At 34.9% G+C, this 19,719-nt stretch overlaps 4 protein-coding genes and 1 pseudogene across 4 annotated transcripts; 1 reads left to right on the top strand and 4 right to left on the bottom strand.

The window, feature by feature from the left end:
* The first annotated feature begins 1,960 nt into the window (after positions 1–1,960).
* On the top strand, positions 1,961–5,781 carry LOC114713452 (uncharacterized; annotated as a pseudogene).
* Positions 5,782–5,861: 80 nt separating this feature from the next.
* LOC114713465 (umecyanin-like) lies at positions 5,862–6,854 on the bottom strand. The gene is made up of 2 exons (XM_028898120.1): positions 6,611–6,854; positions 5,862–6,351 (listed from the first exon to the last, which is right to left on the bottom strand). The coding sequence occupies exons 1-2, from the start codon at positions 6,786–6,788 to the stop codon at positions 6,032–6,034; spliced, it is 498 nt and encodes a 165-aa protein (XP_028753953.1). The 5' UTR covers positions 6,789–6,854; the 3' UTR covers positions 5,862–6,031.
* Positions 6,855–8,310: 1,456 nt separating this feature from the next.
* On the bottom strand, positions 8,311–9,187 carry LOC114713438 (stellacyanin-like). Its single transcript, XM_028898079.1, has 2 exons — positions 8,943–9,187; positions 8,311–8,804 (listed from the first exon to the last, which is right to left on the bottom strand). The coding sequence occupies exons 1-2, from the start codon at positions 9,121–9,123 to the stop codon at positions 8,476–8,478; spliced, it is 510 nt and encodes a 169-aa protein (XP_028753912.1). The 5' UTR covers positions 9,124–9,187; the 3' UTR covers positions 8,311–8,475.
* A 1,498-nt stretch (positions 9,188–10,685) lies between these two features.
* LOC114713456 (putative FBD-associated F-box protein At5g50270) lies at positions 10,686–12,327 on the bottom strand. Its single transcript, XM_028898109.1, has 3 exons — positions 11,362–12,327; positions 11,063–11,218; positions 10,686–10,970 (listed from the first exon to the last, which is right to left on the bottom strand). The coding sequence occupies exons 1-3, from the start codon at positions 11,611–11,613 to the stop codon at positions 10,686–10,688; spliced, it is 693 nt and encodes a 230-aa protein (XP_028753942.1). The 5' UTR covers positions 11,614–12,327.
* Positions 12,328–14,410: 2,083 nt separating this feature from the next.
* Positions 14,411–15,461, bottom strand: LOC114713428 (umecyanin-like). The gene is made up of 2 exons (XM_028898071.1): positions 15,251–15,461; positions 14,411–14,894 (listed from the first exon to the last, which is right to left on the bottom strand). Exons 1-2 carry the CDS (start codon positions 15,432–15,434, stop codon positions 14,608–14,610), a joined length of 471 nt encoding a protein of 156 aa, XP_028753904.1. The 5' UTR covers positions 15,435–15,461; the 3' UTR covers positions 14,411–14,607.
* Positions 15,462–19,719: the final 4,258 nt, after the last annotated feature.

The following is a 19,719-nucleotide window of genomic DNA, read 5'->3' as shown; positions in this document are numbered from 1 at the left end:
TGCAAGCTCACTGCCTCAGTACTCTGTCAAAGTCTGGCTACCTTCAAATTCTTCTCTTCTCCATAGCTTTCTTATTGTGATCCCATTTTCAGTACTCCCAACACTCTCAATTATGCCTAACTTTTCCCCATCAAGGGTATTTTCTTCAATCATATAATTCAAACATCAAAACTCTGCATTTAAGCCGCTGTAATCTATTCTACTAAAACTGAAAAGTGTATACATCTTTCTTCATGCATTGAATAGGATCAGAGCAGTTATTCATACTAATTAAAATTTGAGTAATGTGACTTAATTTAAATTTTGTATTCCCTTCAGTTCTAAATATAATAATTAGTAAAGGAGTTAAATTCATTTTATTTGTTAAATTTATAATTTTTTTTGTAAACTATTCTTATTGATTGCATATTAAGAAAATCATCAAGATAGTAATACCGTTATAAATAGTTAAAAAGGTAATTTAATAAAAGTAACATGTTTTTTTCACAAACAATTAAATTAGTTTTCTAATCTCTTTACACTAGTTAGCTAACTCCTATTAAAAATTATAATACTATCTCTTATCTTAAATATAATATAAGAGTTAAGATTAGTTCTAGTATATTGATTTTTATACCAAGCTTCTTTAATAATGTGTGTGAATGCACACACCTTTCCTTTTTACCTAGACACCATAGTGTGCCCACAAGGACCAGCAAATTACTGCATATTCCAAGGGGATACTAACCATGATTTGTTGCCCATTACTATAAGTAGTTATATGTTTACGCTAAGTTGACTCAATTAGTTGAACCGATTGGGATTAAATTTCTTCTTCATTATTAATTAATCTTCCTTTGTGGAAATCTCTCCCCAAATTTATGATCTGATTAGCCTTCTTTGAAGACAAGGAGGAAAGAAAGGGCTTGAAAATAATTTCGCATGTTGGGCCTTAATACTGTCGTCAAATCTCAAACGTGCTGGTGAGTTTTGATCATAATGGTTTAACATCAATGTTTTATACACTTCATAACTTATAAGACCGTGAGTTTAAATCTTTTTGTCAACATAAGGATTTTATTAGTAGGCGACTTGTAAGTGTTTCTATAAGTATTCTTTGAGTCTAGAGAGATAATGTTTTGGCTTTCGAGACCCAACTCACTTGATATAAAAAAATATTGACGTTTTATCAATAAATTAGGTGGGATTTTATACCATCTTATTAGAAAAGCTCAAGATTTATATTAATATGTTAACTACAATAATAATCCATAGCTGTTAACCCCGCGGGGTTAGGTCGACTGGTTGGGTCTCCTAGTTTAACCACGGATCTCGGGTTCGAGATTTGGGAACGCAGCATCTAAGGAGTCAGGGGCACCGTCCGTATGGATCCTTGCAAGCCCCCGAATCCGGATTAGTCTGGGAACGTTATCACGGCTGAAAGACGCCTATTTCCCTGGGATACCGGATGGAGTAATCCAAAAAAAAAAAATCCATAGCCGTTAGTTTGATAAATGAATATGGACAAGCTAACAAATGCAGAATCAATCAGGCCAAAAAAAAAATGCCGAATCAATAGAGCACAGTATTATATCCCTTAAGCGGCAATTCTGGCGAGACCCCATAATGCGATGATTTCAAAATGGAGCTGAGAAGAGTGAAGAGACTTGTACAGACGAAACGACAGGAATGTCTACATCAGAAAAGAAGCATCACAAGGAAATGGAACAGTTCACTGGAATTTGAAACACATCAGACTGTGAAGAAGAGAATTTGAAGGAGGATAAGAAAATCAGAAAAAATAAAGAAAAAGGTAAATCAGGCTAATAGTAACGAAGAAGAATATTTAAGGAGGAGAGTGAACAGGATTCTCTAGGGTCTGCTTTATAGTGAAGGTGATATGAGAGAGAGTTTTGTCATTTTCTTTTAGGGTTGTACGAATATTAGATAAAATGCATGTAACCATACTGCTCATGGCAGGGCAGAGAGGGCTTTAATGGACTTTATTATCCAGGTACTTTTTGATAGTAACCCCCACTTCATCTCTCTTTCTCTCTCTACCACCCCACACTGAAAAGAAAAGGAGAGATTGAAATTGAACATCAAAATCAAACTATGGTAAACTCACTAAATTATTTGGGAAGACAAACAAAAGAATGAGAAAGCTACTCTTTTTCTTTTGTTACTCCTCCTACCCCCAAACAAAACAGTCCCATTACAATTTAGGGAATGAAATTGCCAACACACACAAAGCCAAAGGGGCAACAAGAAAGGAGAAGAAACCCTGCAAAACCCACCACCCATAGCAATAGCACTGTGTTATTTTGCCCTTGTTTCTGCCATATTCAGGAGAAAGTTTCGTGCTTTTGAAGATGCCAAGGCCAGGCCCTCGACCTTACGAGTGCGTGAGGAGAGCTTGGCACAGCGAGAGGCACCAACCCATGAGAGGTTCCATCATTCAGCAGATTTTCAGGTTCTGGGTTGTCTGCGTTTTCGTTGCTTTCTGATTTTTTGTGTGTTTCAGCTGCTCAAGTTTGTGCATTTTGCTGATTGCCTACCACGTGTTTGATTAGGGTCGTCAACGAGACTCACAGCTCTGCGACTAAGAAGAACAAGGAATGGCAGGAGAAGCTTCCTACGGTTGTTCTTAAGGCAGAAGAAATCATGTACTCCAAAGCGAATTCCGAGGTTTTATGTTTAGAAAATGCGTTCAGATTGTTAGATCTTTTGCTGCATTGCATACTCCTTCTCTGAATTTTTCATAATCTGCTGCTTAGGCAGAGTATTTGAATCCTGATACGCTTTCGGAGCGCTTGAATGATGCCATTAACACTATCATACGGAGAGATGAGAGTACTGAAACGGGAGAGCTTTTGCCTCCATGTGTTGAAGGTATTATTTAGTTGTTCCCCTTCTTGACATTTCTCTGGATCCAGTTCTGGAACTTGCTGAATCAGTTTATATCTAAATTTGAACTATGCTGTGTTAAATTCTCTTGTCATTTGAAAAACGAATATTGGCTAAAAATTAGTAAATTCTGAACTTGTTTTCTTCTCAGCTGCACTTAACCTGGGCTGCAAACCTGTAAGAGCCTCAAGAAGCGAAAGGCATAATAACCCCAGAACTTACCTAACCCCTAGAACGCAAGAACAAGCTTCTGGATCTCCTAAGACTGTTGGGGAACTACGCCCTCAATTTTCACCCATTCAGTCTGGCAATCCGTTAAACTTAGCAAAATCCCATGTTGCTTTTTCAGCACTTCCCATATCGGATTCTAGTAAGCTTGCCCTGCATAATCATTGGTTGATGGGCTCACGTAACTATCCTTTCTCAGATACTTTTCCTGCTGCACGTCACCAACAATTGACAATGGAAAATAACCCATCTATGAATTTGGGTTCTGTTTATCCCCTGTATTATGGAGCTCAGCATGAATCCAAACAACCCGGGCTACAGATGACCCCAGAAAACACTTCATCCGACCAAATTTGTTGGCACACCGATTATTACTCCCATCCCTGAGCCGGCCAGTTTTGGTCTATTGCAAAACCTCTCTCATAATAGATCTCAACTTGTTCTTAACTGTGCTGCAAAAGAAGCTTCTGTGGAGATTCAGGGGACACCGCCTGAGAGAGAATGTGATTTAACTTTGAGACTGGGTCTGGGTTTGCAGCCATGTTCCAACAGAGGCAAAAACTCAGCATGTGAAACCGAAGATGTTGGTTGTGTTAGGTTAAGGAGTTCTCAGGAGGTCAACAAGTATAGTCATCTATCTTTGCAGACAAATAAGGAGTTTTGCTTTTATCCTAGAAAGACAGGTTTCAATACCTTTGACCGCAGTTATACAAGATGCAATTCAGAGGGTGAATACCAGAACTTGGAGGCAACTTCTCGAAAGCGCAAGGTGCCTTTATGTAACAATGAGGAGCAGGATGGACAATTTTGCCGGCAACTAGGAGTTCCATCCAACCAGGTTCCTGGTAGAAGCCAAGGGCCAGGTTTGTAGACAGTCTTCTTTTCCTGTTGTAGCATATTTGCTTTTGCAGTTCAAGATGATTATAGATGCTGCTGAATCCACGTATGTAGACTCTCTCTATATGTAGCCCCGTTTGTGAAAAAAATTTAGTTGACAATGAGTTCCCGAATGCATTGCTGCAAATATGAATTGTAAATAAGACCTTATCTTTGTTTTTTTAATATCTTGCTAACTCAAGATCAAGAGTGAAATTGAAAAGATCATATTTAATGCATGGAAAGCATAATGTTTGACCTGCGATCTGAACCAGCATAATTCAGCTTGTCTGAAGACTGGGATTTGTTAATCTGTTATTAGCACCTCTGCTTTAAGCAATGTACTAGATATTGCAAATACTTAAGGGGCATGCCCCGCGGTGTTTTATTATTATTATTATTATTTTCATTCGCCAAGTAGTTATGGACAAACTTAATATTACCCCATGATTGAGAAATAGATCTGCTGATCTAAACACGACCAACTCTAGATGCAGATGACAACTATTGAATGATGACATGGAAATCACATCGGGAGGCAAATTTAACAAACCAAGTAAGCAGACATGAAAATGTTGTGAAATGTTCTCATTAATCAAAAGCCCACCTTAAAAGATGGGTTGGGGTGCATTTTCTGATATTCTGCTGGGAAATAGGTAGGAGGAGATGAAGGGTTTGATGCTTAACCAATGTTAGAAAAAGTTTTCCAGCTTTTGTGGTTATTCAATATCCACGTCTGAACCTTACTTTGGACCACAGACAGTTAACGATATGTCACTTGGTATTGAACTTAACATTGAATCTGGTTAAAGTGTTGTCTGATCAAGTCTGGTAGCTTGTAGACAATGTTTCAATGAAATGACAAGAACCTAAAATGTCTCATCATTGATTAACTGCGTAGACCTTTTGGTCCCAACATTTTCAGAATCGACATTTTGAGAGTAAATATACAAATTGATGATCGAAAAACATTACTCTTCAGATTTGTTTCTTCTACGCATTAGTCTCTCAAAATTTGTAACTTGCGACGCATCTGTACTGACATATAATCCTTTAAAATTTGTGATTTGTAAACTTATAATTTGGTCTGACTGAGGCAATTTAAATCTAATGGGTATAAACTATAAATCTTGAGGAACTAATCCGTGTAGAAGAATAAATAAAAGACCTAAAGCATAATGGGGTATGCCTTTCATAGTCTATATTAGGAGTTGTATTAAACACAAAATAAATAGTCCTTCTTGTTTTAAATATAAGATTTATTTCGTAATATAATTTACATTATAAAATAAATTTTATATTTAAGACCGGAAAGTGTTGAGTATTTTAATGTGGCCGTATATAAGAAGAGCGGTGTCATTCCCAGGTGGGGGGTTAAGAGCTCTATGTATGTATCAAGTACAGTTGACTACTCTGATGAAATCAATATCAAGTAGAAAAAACAACCAATTATGAGAGGGACAACAAATGTCGTTTTTATCAATCGAGTAACTGCTAACTAACTGGATTCAGAGGAAATTGAGAGAAAGTGACAGTAGAGTACATAATTTTGCACAAAATCCTTTTTTTTAAAATATTTTTTATTCATCTCTACTTTTTTTCTCTTTCCAAATTTATACCTTGCTCCTTGCAGATTATGAGAACAAAAAGTCTCCAAGACGATGCTTTAGGCGCCTCTTTTTTGGGTTGGGGTTAGGTGGTGTTCAAAATGGTTGTGGTCTTTCAAGATGGGGCTGAGACTTGTGCAAAAATTTCCAGGAAAAATTATTGAAGTTGGCATTTGTGCATGTCACTAGTTTTCTTGTTCCTATTTAGACCCCCCCGCGTTAAGCACTGAATGGTTATGGTGAAATCTGAAGCCAGCTTCTTTCTGCTTTCGTGATTCACCATCAAGTGATCAACTGCTTTATTGAAACAAAACTTCTCATAGCAGTACATTCATTATTGAAACTTGAAGAATACTAAACAAATCGAGTAGCTAGACACTTAACGAATACAGAAAGTACATCTGGTCTGTAATTATATGAAACACTATAAAAACCTAGACGCGGTTGAAGAAACAGACAGCAATGGTGGAGAGGATTGCAGATAAGACCCCACAAGACAGAATTGGAACAGAATTAATAGATGGTGGTCGAGCTGAAGCAGAGGTACCAGAAGAGAATGACCCCTCAACGTTGATACTGAACTTCTGGCCTCTTTCACAGTGATCATCGACGGTGGTGATAAAGTAGCGAGGCCCCGGATGCAAGAGATCAACCATAAACACCGTCCCGGCGTACGGGTTCGTCTTGGTGCTGCAGTTGTTGTAATCAGCCATTGTTACATCAGCAAAATTCTGGTTTTCAGTCAAGTTGAACACTGATAGATTCAGCAGAAAGAGAAGAGAAACGTCAATATTACGTACATATTGCAAACATGTGGCCTTTTAACATGCATGGAATGCTGTGTGACCTTGTTTTATAAAATCCTAAACATGAGTCAAAAAGAACATCCATATGAGAGTCTACCACTCTACCATATTCCGGGTTGTCGTCGTTTGACGAATTTAATGTTCTTATAGCTCAGAAACAAAATGAATGAATGATGGTGCAAGGTTTTTAATAAACAAAAAGGATACCCAGAGAGTCTCCAACGACGAAGGTCTTGGAGCTAGCCCACTCTGAATAGAAGGTCTGGTTGGGAGGGATGTTCCATCCAAAGCTGCCACCAACGTTGTATTTTGTTGCCTCTGTTGCTGCAAATAACAAAGACAGTACAACGATGGAACAACCTACGAAGCCAGTGTGTTTGGCCATTGTTGTTCTCTTTTTTCTGTGTAGTTTGGTTGGTTATGTCTTGAAACTCTGTTGTACGTTCAAGTCTTCTTGCTGCTTCAAGGCGATGAGATCCTGAATTGCAGCTAACTACACGATATATATATATATATATATAGAGAGAGAGAGAGAGAGAGAGAGAGAGACGCTATAGAGGGTAGGATTGGGAGGGAGCTTCCTATCTTATAAGGAATTAAGAATTCTCAAATGTTAACTTTAAGGTACCATTTTTGACCATTTTCGTCGAATGGGATTTGGACCATTCTCCTATTCTGAGAAGTCGTTCTTTTTTTTTTTTTTGGGATTTAATATTTTGTCATCCGGGCAGTGCGGTCGACTATGTCAGTGCAGAAGATTCTATTAAGTATTAACGCATTTGCTTCGTACAAATGCAATGATCCGTGTGACAGAAATAACGACATATTCATATCGTGCCTCTTTTGTTCTAGTTTTATTTGAAGTTACTGGGTGTGGGGAGGTGAAGATGATTAATGAAAAGTTTTGAAACAGATTTCTTTCTTTTTTTTTGGGGTTACATGTTACTGAAGTTATCTAACTATTAAAAGAAGAGAACAACTAATTTAGTTCCGTGCTGAATTAAAGAAAAACAACCTGAAGTTAAAGTCCATAATTGGTTAGGGGTACGGCAGTATGGCGGGTTGTTCTTGACTTCTTTTTTGGTCAAAGTTAAACACGCTAATCCTTAAGGATGGTTGACTTTTTCATAATGAATTAAAATGTGCCTTGTAGTCTTTGTCACTCCCTTGACTTTTTAGGAAGTTGATTTTTTTTATCTTGAATATAAGGTTATAATTTTTTATCCCTTGTATTCTTTTTTCGGGATGAAAAATGCAAGACGAAAAAGGAAATTAACATATAATTTAATATTTTTTATCAAAAATAATATAATCTAATATTACATAGGGTTATTCTAAGAAGATCATGTTGTATTTATTAAAATTAAATATTTTATTTATTTATTTTAATTTATTTGAATTAGTTAAGTGATTCTTATATTAGGAATCAAAAGAGTACATACCTATACTCCCTTTAATCCTTATTATAGTCACACAATAACAATTTAACATAAATTAGTGACGTGAATCAATATTTTTTTAATAAAACATCATCCTCAATCAAAGTTACTAGTCAGAAGAGTTTGTAGTTAGGAAGTTTCATAATTAGTTGGAGATGCTTGGTGAAAAAAATTAATATGTTGAACAAAATATGTTATCTTAGGCAACCTGTTGGAAGTGTCTGTAATAAGGACAGAAGAGAGCATATATATAATAGAGTATGAAAATTGAAGACATAGTACTAACGCATTTGCTGGCCTATTATAGGAGATAGAAGAAAATTTTTTACTCTATTTTCAAGCCAAATCATTAACTTTTTTTAAAACATAAATATATAATTTTATCTTTAATTTATTAGCGTGTGGAGTGTTATTTTTTTGGAAACTTATAAAAACTGCGAAATCGCCAGCTTCTCTCTAATAATTTCATGAATCACAATAAACTGCTTTATTCATCTTAAAGTCTCATACATGTCATAACAGTACATCTATTATTGAAACTAGAAAAACACTGCACATACCGAAGAATCAGACATTTAACGAATACAAAGAAACAAATGTAGTCTCTAATTATCAATGAGACACTATATAAACCTAGACGCAGGTGAAGAAATAGACAGCAATGATTGAGAGAAATGCCGACAAGATCCCATAAGACAGAGTTGGAGCAGAACTAAATGGTGTTGGTTGAGCTGAAGGGGAGAGACCAGAAGAGATGGGCCACTCCACGTTGATACTGAACTTCTGGCCTCTTTCACAGTGATCATCGACGGTGCAAATGAAGTAGCGACGCCCTGGATTCAACAGGTTGATCGTAAACACCGTCCCACTCGGACCGGTGAACACACTCGTCACGTCGGTGCAGTTGTTGTATTCCGCCATTGTTACATCAGCCACGTTCTGGTTTCCAGTCCAGTTGAACACTGGTGGATTTAAGAGAAAAGAGAAGAAAAACATCAATACGATCAGCGTCTATAGAATGTTATCATGAAGGTTTTAATTAATGTTTTTATACAAAATGAATGGATGCTGGTAAAAGATCAAATTAATGGAAAACATACCCAGTGAGTCTCCAACGAAGAAGGTCTTGGAGCTGGCCCAGTCTGAATAGAAGGTCTGATTAGGAGGGGTGTTCCATCCAAAGCTGTCACCAACATGGTATTGTCTTGCCTCTGTTGCTGAAAATAATAAAGACAGTGCAACAATAATGGAGCAACCTATGAAGCCAAGGTGTTTGGCCATTGTTCTTGTCTCTGTTACGTACGTAGGCGGTTGGTTGTATTTATCTTGAAATGAACTCTCTGTTGTTCAAGTCCTGTTGCTGGGTAAGTCGATGGGATTGTGATTTGTGAGGTTGCAGCTAGAGACATATATATAGGTGTGGGATGGAGCCTTCTTGCTGAATTGTCAATGACGAGGTGCCATTTTTGAACGAGTTTTTAAGCATATTTTTGGTAAAATGGGGTTTATTTTAGAATTTTATTACGTGCTGTAGATGACACAGGCATTTTGACAATTCCTATATTATATTCTAAGAAGACGTCTTTTTTTAATCCCCTTCTATTAACACACTGCCTCATATATCTCTTTTGTTGCGTTCTGGACTAATAAAAAGGTTGAAGTCAGATTTTCTTTTTGTTTGGTTACATACAAGAGGGAACGGTTTAATTATTAAAAATTGAGAACAGTTAAGTTGAATTCCAAGATAAATGAAAAAAACAATAGGAATATGCATGGGAAGGAAAAGTCCCAAAGAATAATAGGGTGTTACTTGGGAGTTCGACGTTGCTTCGATCTTTGAACAATAACGCGGATAAAATTGAAGATGTCATATGCTAAGACCAATGGACCATCACAGAGGCAGCGATTTTTGATCAAGAGACTTTTTGAAAATGATTATTTTCTGGATATTAAGATCTATGATTATTATTATTAAACATTTTAGAAAAGCCATGGGAATACTATATATTCCTGGTTAATCCTTTACCTTTTTCTTTTTTTGGAACGCCGCAAAACATGTAATCCTTACGATTACGAATGACTGACCTTTTCAATTTCCAGACTTTTTCAATTTCCATATCCATATTAATTAAAATGTCCTTTGGTTGTGTTAATAATCCCTTGATTCATTCTGTTTGTAATAAATAAAATATGTATATATGTATAGTTTTATGCTCAAACATTTTGTCTATATATAACGCAAATTGTTATAAATTTTATTACGTGTTTACACACACACACACACTCTTGTAAGGAGATTCGTCTGTATTCATATCCTCATTCCTAATTTTTCAAACTAGTTTAGTAGTATTATTTAGGGCTGGTAGCAAGATCAAGACAAAAGATATACTTCTAGAGATTCGAGGTTACTTTTGAACCCAAATTTGATCAATATTCAACAAGATAATCGTATACGCGCAAGATACAAGCATAAGATATTTTACAGCAGACAGATATATTTTAATATTTGTACCTAAACAACTTAGGGTATTAAAAAAAAATCAATTTTTCAATTGCTTTAATAATCAATTCGCTTATGCCAGTAAAATTTTCAATGTTGGTTTTAGAGTTCTGTCGTTTTTGCTTGGTGGACACATTTTCTAAAACTCCAAATTTGATATAATCGACACATATCACATCATCTCAGGCCCAATAAAAGTACCTAAAAAATTAAAACCCAAGACTCTTTAGTGTTTTTGGTACAAGGCACTTTAGTGATTTTTTTTTTTGGCCAAACAGGCCTTTAGTTTTTTTTGAGTCCACACAAATTTGAACATTAAGATTCGGAAATTCTGCCGAGCTTTTTACCGTAACTCAATCGCACAGCTTGCTAAGCCTTTACGCTTTACCTGCAATTGACTATTGATATCTGCTTGCTTCTTTAAATCTGCTGACAAGCAATCCTCACAGAAAATCTTGATTCTCGTCAAATCGACGGCATTTTTTAGCAGAAAGCTAAGGAATTGCATCTCAGCTTCCCCGCCCCGAAAATCCGAGATGCTAGCCAATTTCAGACTGGACTTTAAACAACGAGGCACTGAGCGCAATGTCCAGGCTTCCCCATCTGAGCAGAAATCTGGGTCGAATCCCTTAATGTATATCCAAGAAACATGTTCATGAACAGAAATATTACTATTGTTAACCTTGAAACATATATATCAGTATAATGATACGGATTTACATCAACAATGTCAAGAACTTCCAGGTTAGGAGACTTCTCAAGAATGTCTACCAGTGCTTCGCCCGTAAAGTCATACATTCCTTGATCAACACCAATATGGGTCAAATTGTGGAATGTAGGAAGGCGCCAAAGGAGATTTTCTGCACGGGAAAGAGTCTACAATATAAAATAAAAGCAACTGATCATTGTCGTACAAAGGAAACGAGGAAGATATTGTTTGGATAGCCTATTTAAAGCGATATTGTCTGTAGCTATCTTATGAATGTTATAAGTGAATGGAGGGGGATCGGTAGACATACCTCAAGAGCATCTTTCGAGAGTATGAGAGACTTGACATGAAAATTTCCACTTACAAGTTTTACTGCCCGAGGAATAGTAGATTGTGCCAAGGATAACCAGCCATTTGAGACATCAATATACGCATCAGCTGAGGAGATTAAGTTGATTGGGATAATTCTATGCTCAAAAAGTTTGTGCAACTTAATGATCTGAGATTTACACAGCATCAATTGTAACTTTACAATTGAGTAAATCATCTCGCCAACAGTCATCCTCAATGATTAAGGTTGTCAACCGTTGGAATTTTTATGCTGACACGCCGACATTCTTCCAGTCACAACTACGCAAGGTCAGCTTTTGAAGGACTGGGCAACCAGGGAAAAGTTGTTGGGCTGACGCTTGGTCTTGAAAGGTTATGTATTGAAGTGTCAAGGTCTTCAAGCATGGGAAATGGACGGAACTATGGACCTTTAAGACGCATCCAAACTCCAGATCCATCATATTCAATGATTTAGGGAGTGGCAAGTTATTGGCTAACAGAAAGGAAGGTCTAAGATTTAAGGACAGTCCCAGCTCCTGAATTTTATGCTTTAGCAAAGCAAAGATCCAAGAATGAGCTCGGTCTACATCAACTGGAGTTCCATAAGCCACAAAACGAAACCTTTTTATAAATTTAGCCTTTTGAAGTATTGTGTCTACTTGATTGAAAAGATAATTTATCATCTTCTTTTCAGTTTCATTCTTGTGGGAAATTGACAGTAAAACTTCAATATTAAAGTCAGATAAGTAGGTCCATAAGAACTTCCACCTTCTTGCCAATAAGGAGGTTCGAATGGCATCTCTGGTTGAGAGGAAAGAAAGAATGTGATGAAGAAGGCTATCAGGTAATTTGCTGATCACATCTTTTTTGTTAATCATCACACCATGTCTGTAACGCTAACAGGAATCAGGTGACGAGACTAAATTGTCCATGATTAGTTATCTACTATAACAACCCCCTGAGAAAATAAATATATGAAATATGTCAGTATGATACATTAAACCGATGAACGGAACAGAAGAGCAGCAGCTGAATGCAAGTAATGAGAAGCTGAGAAGCCAGCTTCCCCTTAATGGACAAAATAAAAGTCTGGCTTTCGGGTTGATAGTAAATAGATACATTTATAAATTATAACGCATTGGCGATCACATGCATATCAAGCTATTTTATTACAAGTAGAAATTCTTTCAGTGTTTACCCTCCACTAAATGTAACAGTCCAGAAAATTAAACTGGTTGGAGTATCCCTGTTTAGTCAAAGGGAGTACCATTATATAACTTTTGAATTTCAGACACTTGACTAAAACTCCAGCATAAAAACATTAAGAATCATTAGATTCATAACCTAAATTTTGAGGAATGTCGACGTCACGAATTTCGCTACAAATTTTCATCTCCAATAATTTCATACAGAGTAGGAATTAGACGATTCAGGTAAAAATGCTATTATATTTGAACTTGAATCACAATGAAGGGCAGAACCTCATCAAAACCCCCTTTCTTATCTATATGATTAAAATCTAATCAACCGAGGCATTAAGAGAAGGGAGCATAAGGGGGGGAAGAAAGAAAAAAGTACATCAATGCAAGAAAGCACACTGTTTGGATAACGAATGACTTGTACCCCGCCATTTAATAATAAGAAGGTGCATGCTGATTGCATTTTGCTGTAACACTCAAGCGTTGAACTAAAATTGCGATGCGCGCAAAAGATTTTTATGATCTTATGTCAAACAACACAGAATAATTCAATTTCTGCGCTACTTTCTGTACACTACTATACCGATTGATTCAGAAAGCGTAACTCAATGAAACATTTCTACTTAGCTAAGAAATAATCGGATGTTTTGAGTCAGACAGAGGGCGAAAGCTACGAGCCTGAGAGAGTGACGATCGAAGAGAAGTAACGCAGGCCGGGGCAGAGCGACAATTCCAATTAGCATTAAGGAGGGCGAGGGAAGGGGCGGGGAACTTGACGCGCGATTCTTGGGCTGGGCCTAAACCATTCAAATTAAAATTAGACGATCTAGATTTAATATAATTTTACTTTGATACTTTATTATTTTTAATAGCTTAATATTTTAACATACCGCTGGCAAAAAAATATTCTAACGCACATTTTTTTTTTACCATGAATATTTTAACATACTACCTCTGGTCCTAAATATAAGACTCAGTTGACTAATTTGGGGAGATTAAGAAACTTAGTTAAGTTATTTGTAATGAATAAGTGTTGTTTTTCCTAAAATATCCTTGCTAATCAAGTTTGTTATCTAGAATTATCATTATTAAAGGACTATCTTGAAAAAAATAGATAAATATGAGAGGCAGAGTAGATTATAATCTTATATTTAGGACCAAAATAAAAGTCCAACAATGTCTTATATTAAGGACTGCAGGTAGTAAATACTACCTTCCATTCCTTAATAAGAGTTAGTTGACTAATTTGAGTAGATTAAGCAAATAAGTTAAGTTAGTTATTTGTAATAAGTAAGTATTTTTTTCCTAAAATATCCTTACTAATCAAGTGTATTAGTTAGAGTTACCATTACTACAAGAACTACCCTAAAAAAAAGGATAAATGTGAGAGAGAAAGTAGATTGGGATCTTATATTTAGGACTAAATTAAAATTAAATAAGTTCTTATATTAAAGGTTGAAGGCAGTATAAGAACTAAATAACTAATTTGAAAAGATTAAGAAAATTTGTTAAATTAATTATTTATAACAAATGTTTTTCACTTTTTTAAATTACTCTTATTCAATCATATACATTGAAACTACACTCAGGTGAAAATATTTTATAATTAATAAGAATATTTTTTAGAATATATTATAAATTTGACAGACAGAGTGAGAGTGAAAATGAATTAGAGTATTATATTTCGCTAATAGCACTTGAGGTGGTGCGTATATAGCCGATATCTGGTAATATATGTCTGATATAATGATCAAGAAATTGCAAGTAAAATTTATTACGAAATCTGAAGCAACTTGTCTCTAGTTTCATGAATAAAAAAACCAACTGCTTTATTTAACATATATCGCACACGCGCCTAGCAGTACATCCATTATTGTATTTAAAAAAAACAAAACACTGCACTCTCCGAATAATCAGACATTAGAACAATACATCCATAAACCTGTCGTCTCTAATCATGAAGATGAAACATACTACAAAAACCTAGATGCGGCCGAAGAAATAGACAACGACAGTACTGAGAATATTTAAACCCTAAAAGAGGGGGTTGGGGCAGAGGAAGATATTGGTGGCTGAGCTGAAGGAGAAGGAGCATCAGAAGAGAATGGCCATCGAACGTTGATACTGAACTTCTGGCCTCTTTCACAGTGATCATCGACGGTGCAGATGAAGTAACGAGGCCCCGGAAACAACAGGGTAATCGTAAACACCGTCCGGTTGGGACTGCCGGTGAACGTGATCACGTCGGTGCTGCAGTTGTTGTAGTCCGCCATTGGTACATCAGCCACATTCTGGTTTCCAGTCCAGTTGAACACTGTTCCATATTCACCGCAAACACCACCAGAAAACACATTAAAAATCAATCATAATGACAACATAGTATCATTGGAGAATCACCATTAGCCTGTTCGATGGTAACACTTCTTAAACTTATAAACTACAATCATAGTGTTATCTCGTATCAGATATGTTCTAACATGAAACGCCATGTGTCCTTATTAGGTAACAAGTTAGATGAAGTATATAAACAACATCGTCATTTTGAGATCAATATATATATATATATATGCATGTTTCAGAATATAATGAAGATGAAAATGATAGAAATAAAATGAATGGATGTTGGGGAAGGATTGGATAAAGATGAAGCATATATATATTCACACATACCGAGTGAGTCTCCAACGATGAAGGTCTTGGAAGAAGCCCAGTCTGAATAGAAGGTTTGATTGGGAGGGATGCCCCATCCAAAGTCGCCCCCTACATTGTATCGTGTTGCCTCGGACGCTGCAAATACTAAAGACAGTGCAACCATGAAGCAACCTATCAAACCCATGCGTTTGGCCATTGTCATCGGTTGTTTTTTCTTGAAACTCTCTTGTTTTTGCTACTTTCAAGACGGTGTGAGATTGTGAGCTTGCAGCAAACGATATATATATACACATACACCGTATTAGCATGGGCCTTCCACGTCATCTCATTGGGAATTAGAATTGTCAACGATGAGGTTCCATTTTTGAACAAGTTTATGTGTCCTGTTTCTGCAGTTTTTTTCCCCAGAAGTTTTTTGCCTATTTGGTAATTCCTCGAGTCCACTATTTTCGTGTTTAATATTATTATTGCGTGCTGTAGATGGCACTAAGGCATTTTGATTTGATTTTTCTTCTAGAATATATTCTAGAAGAAGAAGAACTTCTTCATTATATAAATTTTGTAATTTATTTAGAAAGTGCGACCAACCATCCCATTTCAAATAACTATATCAACACGATGCTTTCGTGCCCTTAATTCTTTTATAATATGTGTAAGTAAGGGACAAGTATTAAGTATTAACAATATAATACAGTGTGGTTTCCAGATTCCAGGTTGCTTCTTTGAACAGCAACTCAGATAAATTTGAAGATGTAAAAGCTTGACATGAGAAAATGACAGCCAAGACTTTTTTGAAATTTATATTATCAATATCAGGATGTTAACACCAATTATTATCATTTTAATAGGTAATGTGAAAGCTAATCCTTTTTCTTTTTTTTTTTTAAATTAAGGGTATGCCGCGTTAATTCTTGCTCTCTCTCTCTCTCTCTCTCTCTCTCTCTCTCTTGCATTTTTTGGGTCAAACACGTGAATCTTTACTGCAGAATGACTTTTCCATGTCTATAGGTTTAAATGTCCCTTGATTAAGCTAATCTTACCTCTTGGTCTTTTTTTTTTTTTTTTAACTTTTTCTAAAGAAGAAAGGGAAAAAAAAATGTAATCAGAAAGATGTAATAGTCTTTCTTTTGAACTTTGTTTGTGCGATTTTTATATAATTCACTCGGGATTTATCTGACCCAGAAAAATTTATTGACGACTTGTTATGTATTATCATGGAAAGAATAAACCCGTAAATACGCAGCAATCCTTTTTTTTTTTAATATTAGTTTATGATTTAAAATTTCATTTACTGTCTTATTTTTCTATAATGTCTTATTTTGCATCATATACCATCACCCTCTCTTGCTAAATGTTTAGCATCTGATGCTATGTGTTGGGAAGCAGTGAAGGCTCGAATGAATGCTGCAGGAAGGAGAGAGGTTCCAGTATCCCAGCTGTCCAGTTTAAATAATGGGTTTGATAGGATCATGGTTGCTGATGCTATGATGGGAAGAAGTTCTGCAACGCCCACTGATGGTGCTGCTGCTCACGGTTTTGACAGAAGTGGTATTGGTTAATTGGTTTTTGGTCTGCTTGTTTGTGTTGTTTTTTTCTCTTGTCCTTGTGTTTCTTAGGTGGTGAGTTTGTGTGTTGGGTTCTTTGTTAGTATCTTTGAGTGCTTTTTTCTTTCCCGGTCTTAATTGGCTATTAGTGTTTGTAACTTCCTTTTGTTAATAAATGAGATGGACTTTCTCTTGGCCAAAAAAAAAAAATACATACACGTAAATACGTAATATTATCATGGTTAAAAAAAAAAAAATTGGTATACAATGGTCAAAAACATTGAAATAAATTTTCCGTATTGTTAGGCGTACTGCGAGGAAAAAGGTTTTAGCCCCAAAAAAACGATTTTGGACTTAAGTACAAGAATGACTAAAGCGGGATAAGCCCAGTGAACCTGCTTTGGGTTGGGCCCAATGCGAAGCGAGTTATGGACCATTTACCTCTAATCCTTTTGTATTAAAGTTATGTAAATTAATTAATTATAAGAAATATAATATATTTTTTTAAAATATCATAATCATCTTTCTTAAATATCCTTCCTTCCTCACTTATTAGATTATGATTGAGGGAGTATCCATAGAGGTAATTTAAAAAAATTTGATGAATATGAGAAATAGGTCTTATATTTGGAATCAAAATTAAATTAACAACTAGATCCTATATTAAGGACCGAAAGAGTAGCTGCCAAAGATAAGTTTTTATGCACCGTATTTTTATTTATAATCTTTTTTCTCCAATTTAATAAAGAGAAAAGATACAAAATATGAGAAACTTACTAATTTGATGAATCTTAATTATCTATGTTTTCGGTTTAATGCCAATGATTTTTCTAAACTTCGATTAGTTTGGTTTAAATTGGATTGAACTGCGAATGGGTGTAAATGTTTATTCAGTGATAATTTTATTGTTATAAAATTCAAATCTTGCTTAGAGGAACAATTATAAAATCACAGGAATTAATCTGTCGTTATCAACACATATATCTTTCTCTTCAACATAAGAAAAACGGAAACGAAGATTTTAAAACTTAATCAAGAAAGATAAAGCGTTCCCTTGTGACCAATCAAGAATTTTTTTTTTTTTGGTTGTAGGAGCCCATCATATCTATTATTATTAGAGAGAAGTAGTCAAAATACCAGTTAACCGTGAGAAATAATTTTATATTATCCTGTCTTGGGAGATTTAAGGACAACAAGTTGAAAGGATTTGGGAGAAAAACTGAGAGGAGAATTTGTCAATAATCAAACAATATGGTAAAGCGAAGAAACGCAAGGGAGGTTGGAATCAAATCAAAGCGTGACATTTGGATATTGACGTAACAACTAAAATCAAAACCAATGTCATAATTATGATTTCGCAAAGGAAATAAAAACAGGGAAATTACACATAAATACCCCTAATATGTGAAATTATAATTTGGGATTTTTAATTTAAAAAATAGCAAATAAAGACCCCATCTCATATTACAAATATGAAATATTGGTAAAATGTCTGAAATGCTCTTCAATTAAGTTGTGATTTGGTCTACTGAAATTGTCATTCGTTAAAGCGAATTTGTTATTTTCTATGATTAATTTGTCGTTTGGCTAAGAGATATTTTAAACATTTAATCAAGATTTCATATTTATAATATGGGACTGGGTCTTTATTTGCTATTTTTTAAATTAAGGGTCCCAAATCATAATTTCATATATTAGGGGTTTTTATTTGCTATTTTTTTCTAAAAATTACAATATTTTAATTCAGGCACTTAAGATTTCAAAATTTGAAGGTAGAAAGTGATACTTGATGTGGCATTTTGCAAATATAGTTAAATAACAAAAATATCTTTATACCAAAAGGTTTATTAACAAGTTGTAAATTGGTAATGACTAGTAATAACAAGTTATTTATTAATAAGTTGTGAGCTGGTAATAATAAGTGTTGAAAAACCATGACAAGAAATGTACTGGTAATGATAAGTTTAATAGTTTTGATTTTTTCAAAAAATCTGATACAAAGATATTTTTGTCATTTAACTATATTTACAAAATATCAGATTGGACACTACGTACTTCCTCTCCTAGGATTTTGAATTCCTAGGTACCTAAATGGAAATATTACCTTTCCTAATTTCTTTTTATATCTTTTTACCTTTCCCAAAACGGAAACAAAATTGCAAAAGGAAGTCGTTGATGATGCAACTTAATTATGTCCTGTCGTACTATTATGTCTTTGATTATAATTATAATTTTTAATTTTTAATTTGTTTGAACATCAGCCTTTTCTAAACGTAAAAAAATCTCAACCACCCTGTACTCTTTATTATTTTTTATGCGACTTAATCATGTCTGCCTTACGTCAATTATTTAATAATTGTATGTGCAAATACTAATGTTGATGCCAATTTGCAGGATGTTATTTCAAAGTTTGTAAAATGCAAGTTAGGTGAGGTCATTAGAGAGATTGTGATAATTAGTGATAAGCAGCCAATCTATGAAAGCCATTAACATGATCATTAATTGGGTATTTGGAAGCATCTAAAAGTACACCGTAAACTCCTCTACATATTTACTTTGTACACCATAAAAATACTTTTAAAATTATAGTTCTGATTTCATTCAAACACCTTCTAAATTAGAGGGGACACCACCAATCTTCCAATAAGAAAGTCTCATTTATAATATGTACTATTGTTGCTTCTTAATATAAGATTTATTTTGTAGTTTGATTTTTTTTTCATTAAAATAAATCTTATATTGGATGGTAGTGGAGGTTATACATTAAATATATGATAGTAAGGATTGGAATTTTATCTCACATACACATCACATATACCCCGTCCGTCCCTTTTTAAAAATAATCTTGGCTCCTTTAGGTAGATCAAAAAGCTAATTAAAGACAATAAATAAATAGAAATTAAAAGTTCTTTCTCTAAAATACCCTTATTTATGGGAGGGAGA

This window comes from Neltuma alba, unplaced genomic scaffold (genome assembly GCF_004799145.2).
Source record: "Neltuma alba isolate B1F8T4 unplaced genomic scaffold, ASM479914v2 tig00011426_pilon, whole genome shotgun sequence".
Lineage (NCBI taxonomy): Eukaryota > Viridiplantae > Streptophyta > Magnoliopsida > Fabales > Fabaceae > Neltuma > Neltuma alba.
The sequence above is the reverse complement of the archived record's forward strand: the minus strand, read 5'-3'. Positions and strand labels throughout refer to the sequence as shown.

Coding starts and splice junctions, on each gene's coding strand:
- LOC114713465 (XM_028898120.1), bottom strand. CDS start 6,788: ATGGCCAAACACACTGGCTTCGTAGGTTGTTCCATCGTTGTACTGTCT. Junction 6,352..6,610: donor CGTCGTTGGAGACTCTCTGG/GTATCCTTTTTG, acceptor TGAATCTATCAG/TGTTCAACTTGACTGAAAAC.
- LOC114713438 (XM_028898079.1), bottom strand. CDS start 9,123: ATGGCCAAACACCTTGGCTTCATAGGTTGCTCCATTATTGTTGCACTG. Junction 8,805..8,942: donor CTTCGTTGGAGACTCACTGG/GTATGTTTTCCA, acceptor TAAATCCACCAG/TGTTCAACTGGACTGGAAAC.
- LOC114713456 (XM_028898109.1), bottom strand. CDS start 11,613: ATGACTGTTGGCGAGATGATTTACTCAATTGTAAAGTTACAATTGATG. Junction 11,219..11,361: donor TCTCGAAAGATGCTCTTGAG/GTATGTCTACCG, acceptor TTTATATTGTAG/ACTCTTTCCCGTGCAGAAAA. Junction 10,971..11,062: donor AAGTTCTTGACATTGTTGAT/GTAAATCCGTAT, acceptor ATATACATTAAG/GGATTCGACCCAGATTTCTG.
- LOC114713428 (XM_028898071.1), bottom strand. CDS start 15,434: ATGACAATGGCCAAACGCATGGGTTTGATAGGTTGCTTCATGGTTGCA. Junction 14,895..15,250: donor CATCGTTGGAGACTCACTCG/GTATGTGTGAAT, acceptor AATATGGAACAG/TGTTCAACTGGACTGGAAAC.